We start from the raw sequence: 10,092 nt of genomic DNA, 5'->3' as shown, positions 1-10,092 counted from the left end.
GCCAGGTCATCACAGGGCTGACACATAGACACAGACAACCATTCACACTCACATTCACACCTACGGTCAATTTAGAGCCACCAGTTAACCTAACCTGCATGTCTTTGGACTGTGGGGGAAACCGGAGCACCCGGAGGAAACCCACGCGGACACGGGGAGAACATACAAACTCCACACAGAAAGGCCCTCGCCGGCCACGGGGCTCGAACCCGGACCTTCTTGCTGTGAGGCGACAGTGCCAACCACTACACCACCGTGCCGCCCCGCGCGTGGAAATGTCTGCTTGATAAGAGAGGTCAGAGGAAAATGGCCAGATTGATTTGAGCTGTCAGGAAGGATATAGTAATGCATATAATCACTCTTTACAACCGTGTTGAGCAGAAAAGCATCTCAGCATGCAACACCAGAAGCCCACATTGGGTTCCAGTCCTGCCAGCCAAGAACAGAGATCTTAATCAAGAACAAGTTCCTATTAAAGTGGCCAGTGAGTGTATATATCTTACTGATGTGTTATTTTCTTCAAGTGATTTTTTTTTCTTGAAAGTTTTAAGAATAAAAGAGTTCTATGATGACGCATGAGTAGAAGTCATTAAGAAGCTGACACTGGAAGGCGTGAAATGTAACACACCCCTCTCATGTCCTATTGCATGAATAGCATGAACAGTCTAAGCCTCAGTCGAAGACATTTCTGTTACTCTCAAGAAACTGTCTTGAGGTGAGGTAACAAGGTAACTGCTTGTTTGGTTGTTTTTTTTTTAAGTTCTTGAGTTCTTTTTCATGTTTTATTCAATGTTTTGTTCAAATGCACACAAGCCTTGAGGTGTGACACCCTGCTCCTTAAATAAACCTCCTACACTTCTTCCTTTTCACAGCACGTTTCACTGTTGTTTTTCTTTACTGTTTCTTGTTGTTGTTGTTTATTTTTGAGAAGAAACATTCTCAGTGATTTGTATCACCTAATACCATGCTTACGCTCAAGCTGTACACATGGTAATGAGTAATATGTGTGATGATTGATCTATTTGTCATGTTAACTCTGTCCATTAAACTAATGACTCACTCACAGTAGCTCTAACAAGGTAACTTAAGTTCTTGAGTTCTTTTTCATGTTTTATTCCATTTAAAAACTACATTAATATACAGAGTTAATTAAAGACCTAGTTTGAACTGATTAAAATTGATGCTTGGAATTGCCTTGCTTGACAGTGTATATGTTCTCAGAAAAACAATTTATAGGTTACATGTCATGTTCATGCATAGTTTTTTTTTTCTCTTCTGTATCAAGTTTTGAGTGTTCAAATGCACACAACAGGATGTGGTATCTGAGGAACTAGTCGTCGGGTGTGTTATCGCTCAGTAAAGTGTTCAGGGCAATCCTTCCTGTATGAAAAACCAACACTGAGTTGCAAGCCTTGTTTTTAACTTCAATTCCTAAAGAAAATAACCAACATGAAATATTTTACAAGGTATATGTGCTATAATGAAAATAACTCATAGACTGTGATTTCTCTAACATCAGAAATGGTCTACAATTCTACACAGGTAATGTCCATGTAAAAAATCTTGATGAAACATTTATTTATTTGTTTGTTGACAGATTTAGAGATTAAGATGTATTTGTTGAGTTGGGTCTACAATAGACAGAATTAAGTGGTGCATACATTATATATCATTATTTTATATGTAGAAAGAGTATAGTATATCTATTTTAGAGCCAATTCAAGGCACTGCTTTATCTCCACCCTCTTTTTCTTCTTTTTTTCTTTCTGCACAGCACACCTACATGGTCTCTTGCCAGCTCATATAGGCTAAAGGACAACCAAGTAGCGGTAAGTAACAGATTTTAGTATTACCATGAAAATAGAATAGAATATGAATGAATGAATGAATGAATGAATAAATAAATATAAAAGTAAATACTGCAGATATTTGATATTCTTTCGTCTCCTAATTGACATCTGTCGGTGCTGTTCACATACATGTTCATTTGCAATTATAACATTTTGATTTAATGTTGTAAAGAACAACATCAGCGCCGTGTACATAGGCTTTGATAACTGTGCTTCGGTTGTACTGATTTAATTAAGAATGCAGCAAAATTATGTAGATTTACTGCCAAATTTCCTTTTAACTTCAGTGTACTTGGTTTGCGTGTTAATATGTTTCTTGACACAATTGGCATCTTCACAACTAATGTAATCATCACAAACTAATGCTACTCATAAGAACAAACTGCAATCTTTGATTATATATATATATATATATATATATATATATATATATATATATATATATATATATATGTGTGTGTGTGTGTGTGTGTGTATCTATATATAGCCTGATGAAATAGATGGCAAAGTTCCAAAGTTTAACAATAATATATAACGGTTATGTTTTTTTCCACTTCAGCAAAACCTCTTTCTAAGAATCACATATGATTTAATGTTCATTTATCCTATTCTTAAGTTGCTTATTTTAAAAGTGATATGTCATATGCTAGAAGACTAAGATGGTGAACAACTACTTAAAAAAACAGACCACAGGTGCTTCCTGTGTGAGAGTTTTGCAGTAGATATGTTTCTGCTCTAAAGCACTCAACATTTTTGCTAGATTTCTTAACTGCTAAAAAAAAAGGAAACTTAAGTTTGTTTTTTTCCTCACAGACTCTATGATACAGATGTGGTGGAATTTTCTCAGATGAAATAACGCACCGTTATTAAAAAGGTATACCAGGCTGTCAATTATTTCATAGATTATTATTTTTTGTCATTTTTTGATGATGTTGTATTTTAAAACCCTTTTTTAAGTTTCATGATTTCATCATGTTTGCTGAGTACTCTGAAGACTTCTAAGGATACCAGTTCAATAGTGTTTAGTTTACTTGCTTACAATCTGCTTCCTCTCTCTCTCTTTTCCTCAGTGATGATGTCAGACTCCAATGTAGACAACACTCGAACTGTCATAATTCTCTTATTCATCCTGGTCCTCCTTGTTCTTCTACTGCTATACCTCTACAAGCGACTGAACTACGAAACAAAGGATGAATATACCATCCAGCGGCTTGTTTTAGGTGAGGGAGGCCTTCGTGATCGTGTGATACAAGGCATTGCAGTGGTGGAGACCAGGTTAGGTGATCGCTTAAGGTCTCGAACCCATGATGAGGAGCAAGCTTTAAGCAGTAATGAAGCTGGGAACAATGACGGAGAAGAAGGAGAGGAAGAAGATGCAGGGCAAGACCACAGTGAAAATGAGAACAAGACAGAAGAGAAGGACCAGGAACATTGCAATTCATCAGATGACTATTCCAGCATTGACCTAAAGGAGAGAGTAAAGAAGAATAACAGCAAGGAAAACGAAGAAGAACAAGAGGAGGAGGAAGAAGAAGATGATGTGGCAAAAGATGAAGCAAAAGGAGATGACAGTAAAAAAGACAAAGATGTGAAGGATGAAGAAAGAGTTGGCTTACTTGTTGACCTGAAGACATTTTCTGGCAGCGCCATTTGGTCTGGGGAGAAAACAGAAGAGACTAACATAACAGCTTTGTGAAATATACAAGGCTTTCGCTTAAATATGAGGCTCATTAAGAGAAAATTGTGTTGTAGATTTGAGGATGTTTGTCTTGGAATGATGGAGTGATTTACATTATGTTGTTCTTGAAAATAATAATAATAAACCCAATATATTCATCAGATTTTCCTATCCATAGCTTATTGTTGTTATTAGCATATTTTGTGTAAAGGTTTATTTTTTTGTTCTGAGAATATATTTTTTCAAAAAAACTGTACATGCTTTTTTTAAATAAATGTCCTTAAATCATATATTTTGGTGTTTTCTTTCATGCTGTATGAAGGTTTTCAAGAGACTGAAATAAAGGCCTAGCATTTAGCATTGTTTTACCAAATTAATGAAAAATGAATACACTATCTCCTCTTTAGTCTTGTTATCTATCTATCTAGTTTGCTTTTGTGCCAAATAACATATGAATAAAATGAAATAAATACATTTATCGAGTAGGGTGGAATAAAATAAGAAAAATAATAATTATCGATGTCAGTAAGCTATGAGGGCAAATCAAATGAAAACATAATTTAAATAATAATTTCACTGTATATTGAAAATACCTAAAAAAAAAATTCCAAGTGTTCGTATAGATAAAATAAGTGCATTTTAATGCATTTTTCAGTTGACTAGTATATTTTAAATCAGCTCATACTATTGTATAAGGGGATGTAGCTCAGTGGTAGAGCGCATGCTTCGCATGTATGAGGTCCCGGGTTCAATCCCCGGCATCTCCACAATATTTTCTTTAAAAATAAATAAAACAGTAGCTTTTCCTCATCAAATAAACTAATCATATATTTTTAAATAATTATCAAAATTTTCGCAGTTGCATTTCACTCTAAGTCATAATGTACAGAATAATTTCCTCACTGGAAGGGGCGGAGACTGATAAAGCAGGAAGTGGCTATGCTGAATGTGATTGGTTGGTGGACGGCGGTGGGCGTGGAAACGAATCAATGCCCGCAAAACGTAGCGGAGCCGAAGCTCAGCTTAGTATTAAATATAGTGTGTTGTTTTTAAAGTGTGGACACTTCCTGTAGTGGAATTAAAAAGGTAGCAGTGCGTTTAATCCCAGGGATTTATTATACAACTGATGAATGTCAGCATTAGTAAAACTCGAAAGGAGGTCGCGAGCTCTGCTGGAAAATTGGACATATATACATACACACACGGGCACGCGCGCGCGTGCACACACACACGGTTTTGCTAACTGTCCAAATCAAGATGTCTGAGGAAGACTAGCCGGCATCATGACTCGCCTTGGGTTATTTAAATGAACTCGCAGCTGAACGCATAAGATCTTTTTTCTTCAGGTAAGTGTGTCGTTGTTTCTCTGAAATAACGAGGTCTTCCTTCGTAGTATCGCAGTGATTAAAGGCGACAGCTAGCTAGCTGGAAATTCCACACAGGATGCGTTTGTATTCTGTTTTAGTTAGCAAACAATGCTAATTTCTTCTTCTTCTTCTTCACTATGACTTGCCTTAAACAGAGCTGTTAGCCTTTAGCTAGGCTGTAGCTATTTATTTAAATGGCCATGCCAAGCTTCCGGAAGTGTCCTGGTTAGTTCAAGTGGCTGATAGTGAGCAGTATTTAATGGTGTGTATTTATGGTGAACTTCTGAGGTGATGCGAAACGTCGATGGTGTCAGCTGAGCTGTGAATCTCTAGAGAGAGGGAGAGAGAGACTGTGACTGACTGCTGCAGATGAAGAAGACGCTGCTCTGACTGACTGACTGTGTGACGCGGTTCCTTTCCTTTTGTTTCTCCGCAGGTGTGTGTGAGAGTGAAATGTTGCTGGCCTCGGCGGTGGTGGTGTGGGAATGGCTGAACGAGCACGGCCGCTGGAGGCCCTACAGTCCGGCTGTGTCGCATCACATCGAGGCGGTGATCCGCGGAGAGACTCGCGGCGCAGGCAGCGTAGCGCTCGGCCAGGTCGACTCCAGACTCTCGCCCTACATTATCGACCTGCACTCCATGCACCAGTTCCGCCAAGACACTGGTGAGAGCACGATTTTCAACCTGTTCACAACATAAGGCCTGTCTCTACACTCTCAGAAAACAAAGTACACTATTGAACCTTTCTGGCGTGTTACTCTCTAAGGTACTTGCATGTATGCACCTTTTTGGCCCTAAAAAGGGCCCTGTAGTACTTGTACAGTAGTTACCCTGAGATCCAGTACAACTCTTTCTGGATTTAACCCATCTGAAGCAATGAGCGTGCGCACACACCCAGAGCAGCTTGTGAACAGGCAACTGCTTGGGGCCCAGGGGCCACCTGAGAGTCGGGGCCCGAGGGCTTACACTACCGTTCAAAAGTTTGGGGTCACTTTGAAATGTCCTTATTTTTGAAAGAAAAGCACTGTTCTTTTCAATGAAGATCACTTTAAACTAATCAGAAATCCACTCTATACATTGCTAATGTGGTAAATGACTATTCTAGCTGCTGGTTTTTGGTGCAATATCTCCATAGGTGTATAGAGGCCCATTTCCAGCAACTCTCACTCCAGTGTTCTAATGGTACAATGTGTTTGCTCATTGCCTCAGAAGGCTAATGGATGATTAGAAAACCCTTGTACAATCATGTTAGCACAGCTGAAAACAGTTGAGCTCTTTAGAGAAGCTATAAAACTGACCTTCCTTTGAGCAGATTGAGTTTCTGGAGCATCACATTTGTGGGGTCGATTAAATGCTCAAAAAAATGTCTTGACTATATTTTCTATTCATTTTACAACTTATGGTGGTAAATAAAAGTGTGACTTTTCATGGAAAACACAAAATTGCCTGGGTGACCCCAAACTTTTGAACGGTAGTGTAGCTATTTATTTTGTTTTTTTTATTGTTCTTTACCATTTGCATTTTCACATTTGGAGTTTAAAAAAACTTTGGTTTCATACATTTTTCGTTGGTGTCAGATTATTTATAACGCATTGGTGATGAACACTGGTCAGAAGTGCCCCCTGGAAATTTTTGTTTGGGGCCACAGCAGACTCTAGAATCGCCTCTGCAAGGCCGTCTCATATTAACCTAAGCTGCATGTCTTTGGAGGAAACCCGCCACACAGAAAGGCCCCCGCCAGCTGCTGGGCTTGAACCCAGAACCTTCTTGCTGCGAGGCAACCGTGCTAACCACCTGTGTGGTGTTTTCTTCTTCCTAGGAAGAAAATAGAGCCATCCATATATTATCTGTAGCCGCTTATCTTGTTCTACAGGGTCGCAGGCAAGCTGGAGCCTATCCCAGCTGACTATGGGTGAGAGGCGGGGTACACCCTGGACAAGTTGCCAGGTTATCGCAGGGCTGACACATAGACACAGACAACCATTCACACTCAGTCAATTTAGAGCCATCAATTGGCCTAACCTGCATGTCTTTGGACTGTGGGGGAAACCGGAGCACCCACACGGGGAGAACATGCAAACTCCACACAAAGGCCCTCGCTGGCCACTGGGCTTGAACCCAGAACCTTCTTGCTATGAGGCAACCATGCTAATCATTTACACCACCATGTACCCCTGTTTCTGACAGTGTGGTGTTTCTTCTTCCTAGGAAGAAACTAGAGCCTTGCTCTATTTTTAGAGCGTCATACGAAAAATCAAAATATTCTTCTCCAAATCAGTCACTCCGTATACGTAGCCTTTGTTATGACTCATGTTTGTGTGGTTTGCCTGGGAAAACCCATTACATCTTAGGGAACTCCAGTGTTCCCTAATATAAAAGGGCTCCATACTGTAGTTACCTTGAGGTCCAATAATGAGCCCTTGGTGTAGATTGTACCTTGGGGGACAGAAATGGTACCCTTCTACTGTAAGAAGAACTTTATTCACACGCTTCTCTGCATTTAACCCACCTGAAGCAATGAGCGCACACACATACCCAGAGCAGTGGGCAGCTATGCTACAGCACCCAGGGAGCAGTTGGGAGTTAGGCGCCTCGCTCAAGGCCGTCCCATATTAACCCAGCCTGCATGTCTTTAGACTGTGGGGGAAACCGGAGCACCTGTACGCAGACACGGGGAGAACATGCAAACTCCACACAGAAAGGCCCTCGCTGGCCACTGGGCTTGAACCCAGAACCTTCTTGCTGTGAGGCAGCCATGCTAACCATTTACACCACCATGCCACCCTGTACCCCTGTTTCTGACAGTGTGGTGTTTCTTCTTCCTAGGAAGAAAATAGAGCCTTGCTCTATTTTTAGAACATGGCTCTAAAAATAGCATCATACCAGAAGTCAAAATATTCTTCTCCAAATCATAGGCACTCAGTCTTTGTTATGACTCTCATGTTTGTGTGGTTTGCCTGGGAAAACCCATTACATATTAGGGAACTCCAGGGTTGTTATGCTTCTCTTTCATGTGCAAGCTCATCTCCACCACAGGTTGACCTGAAAAGTGAAACGCAAGAAATGTTCTTGTAAAGATTCCATGCTGGTTTCACTCAAAGATGTCTTGACTAACTCAACAGTTCTCGCATCGTTTACTCGTGGAAGAACATCACTACCACATTTTAAAGATAACGATGTGAAACGAGTCATTACTTTTATCAACCTCTGTATCACCACCCAAGTCACTCATGAGCCTCATCTTTGTATTTTCACTTGACTGATCTCTGTCAGCTCACAGCAAAAAGGTTCTGGGTTCAAACCTGGGCCTTTCTGTGTGGAGTTTGGATGTTCTTCTCGTACCTATGGGAGTTTCCTCCCACAGTCCTAAATTGCCCAGAGGTGTGAGTGTGAATGGTTGTTCGTCTGTGTTAGTCCTGCTTGCGATAGTCTTGCGACCTGTCCAGGGTGTACCCCACCTCTCACCCAGAGTCAGCTGGGATTAGCTCCAATTCACTCACAACCCTTAATGGATACACAGTATAAAAAATTAACGAATGAATGATCTGTGTCTGCTCAACTATCACAGGGCAGTACGGTAGTGTAGTGGTTAGCACTGTCGCCTCACAGCAAGAAGGTTCTGGGTTCAAGCCCTTTCTGTGTTTAGTTTGCATGTTCTCCTGTGGGTGCTCTGGTTTCCCCCCACAGTTAAAAAAAAAAAACAAGTGGTTAGGTTAACATGGGGTGGCCTTGGGCTGAAGTGCCCTTGAGCAAAGCACCAAACCCCCAACTGCATCCTTGGTGCTGTAGCGTAGTTGCCCACTGCTCTGGGTATGTGTGTGTGTGCGCTCATTGCTCACTTGTGTGTGCGCATGCATGTGTTCACTGCTTCAGATGGATGAATTTCACTGTGCTCAAGTGTGTATGTGACAAATAAGGGCTTCTTAACATCAGTGAGGATTAATTTAATACAGTTTGATCATTTAAACATTTTAATTTTTTTCTGTCATCTGTACATGTGAAGGCACAGGAATGAAATGAAAATATAGGTTTATGTTCAGTTCACTATGGCATGTAACTATCTAAAAACGTGTTTGGATTGTGAACACAGTTATGAATTAACCTTAAACAGCTATTGTTTTGGTCAAACACTTATTTTTTTCTTAAAATAGAGATGGCTCTAAAGTATTTTACTGACACACAAACTCAAATTTGGTCAAAGCAACACCACCACCCCCCCGGCATGGTGGTGTAGTGGTTAGCACTGTCGCCTCACAGCGAGAAGGTCCGGGTTCGAGCCCCGTGGCCGGCGAGGACCTTTCTGTGCGGAGTTTGCATGTTCTCCCCGTGTCCGCGTGGGTTTCCTCCGGGTGCTCCGGTTTCCCCCACAGTCCAAAGACATGCAGGTTAGGTTAACTGGTGACTCTAAATTGACCGTAGGTGTGAGTGTGAATGGTTGTCTGTGTCACTCACTACGTTTACATGCACATAGAAACAATCGAACTTCTGCCGTTGCTCGACTGAAATCGAAGTTCAAAATGCCATGTATACACCTTAATTCAGCTGAAATTGAACCGAACTTGATTTCTCGGAATCGAGCTACACGACCTAGTTTATGCGATTTCTGCCGAGCTACTTTGTGCATGTATACCCTATCGAGCTAGTTGTCGAGCTACTTCCGGAAGTGACGAGTGACGAGACCACAAGCGGGAAACACAACAGCCTCGGTCGGCATGACAACAGTAGTAGCGAGCAGCAGAAGAGGTCAGGAGGAACAAACGAAGAAGAGAAAATGGCGATGTAGAGCTCTCTAAAGTGTGGGTGGAGCACAGAGGACGGCAGGACAAAGCTTCTGGTACTAATAGGCTTTTTATTGTCAGACTCTTCAGTTTAACAGCCTACTTTTATTCTTGAGAGAAAAAAACACACATGCGCGCGCTGTGTTCTAGTCCCAGGATGAGCTCTCCCCTCTGCTCTCCCTCTGCCTCCTTAAATAGGGCGCGGTTACTGGGAAGACACACAAACACAGGTTAATTACCGTCAGGTGAAGTGATTCTGCCACTCACCTTCCCTGGCTCCGCCCTCCTGTCACAGATCGGCGCTTGACCACGCCCACACTGCCACAGGCAAGCAGAAACGTGCACTTCTGGAGCAATGAGGAGACAGAGTTCATGCTCATTCAGCTTAAGGAGTTGAATATATTAAAATTCATGGACAG

General features: G+C 41.3%; 2 protein-coding genes and 1 non-coding gene across 4 annotated transcripts in view; all 3 read left to right on the top strand.

Annotated features, from left to right (window-relative positions):
- The first annotated feature begins 743 nt into the window (after nucleotides 1-743).
- On the top strand, nucleotides 744-3,818 carry si:ch211-119e14.1 (retrotransposon-like protein 1). 2 transcript variants are annotated; one of them, XR_009654881.1, is made up of 4 exons: nucleotides 744-1,542; nucleotides 1,775-1,829; nucleotides 2,664-2,724; nucleotides 2,921-3,818. XR_009654881.1 is itself a non-coding variant. In XM_060923627.1 (3 exons), exon 3 carries the CDS (start codon nucleotides 2,923-2,925, stop codon nucleotides 3,544-3,546), a length of 624 nt encoding a protein of 207 aa, XP_060779610.1. In that variant the 5' UTR covers nucleotides 1,618-1,829; nucleotides 2,664-2,724; nucleotides 2,921-2,922; the 3' UTR covers nucleotides 3,547-3,818. The 2 variants fall into 2 exon arrangements, 1 of the variants encoding a protein (XP_060779610.1); XM_060923627.1 differs by lacking the exon at nucleotides 744-1,542 and having other exon boundaries at nucleotides 1,618-1,829.
- Nucleotides 3,819-4,223: 405 nt separating this feature from the next.
- trnaa-cgc (transfer RNA alanine (anticodon CGC)) lies at nucleotides 4,224-4,295 on the top strand. The gene has a single exon. It is a non-coding gene; the product is annotated as a tRNA-Ala (tRNA).
- Nucleotides 4,296-4,509: 214 nt separating this feature from the next.
- dtx4a (deltex 4, E3 ubiquitin ligase a) overlaps nucleotides 4,510-10,092 on the top strand; it is a 40,168-nt gene continuing 34,585 nt past the window's right edge. Inside the window, exons 1-2 of the mRNA XM_060934074.1 lie at nucleotides 4,510-4,874; nucleotides 5,332-5,559. Of these exons, the coding sequence (XP_060790057.1) occupies nucleotides 5,349-5,559 (211 nt within the window). The 5' untranslated portion in view covers nucleotides 4,510-4,874; nucleotides 5,332-5,348. The remainder of the gene's footprint in view (nucleotides 4,875-5,331; nucleotides 5,560-10,092) is intronic.

This window comes from Neoarius graeffei, chromosome 1, assembly GCF_027579695.1.
Source record: "Neoarius graeffei isolate fNeoGra1 chromosome 1, fNeoGra1.pri, whole genome shotgun sequence".
Taxonomy (NCBI): Eukaryota; Metazoa; Chordata; class Actinopteri; order Siluriformes; family Ariidae; genus Neoarius; species Neoarius graeffei.
The sequence above is the reverse complement of the archived record's forward strand: the minus strand, read 5'-3'. Positions and strand labels throughout refer to the sequence as shown.

What these genes read in the sequence shown, in the direction of transcription:
- si:ch211-119e14.1 (XM_060923627.1), top strand. Translation starts at nt 2,923, where the DNA reads ATGATGTCAGACTCCAATGTAGACAACACTCGAACTGTCATAATTCTC.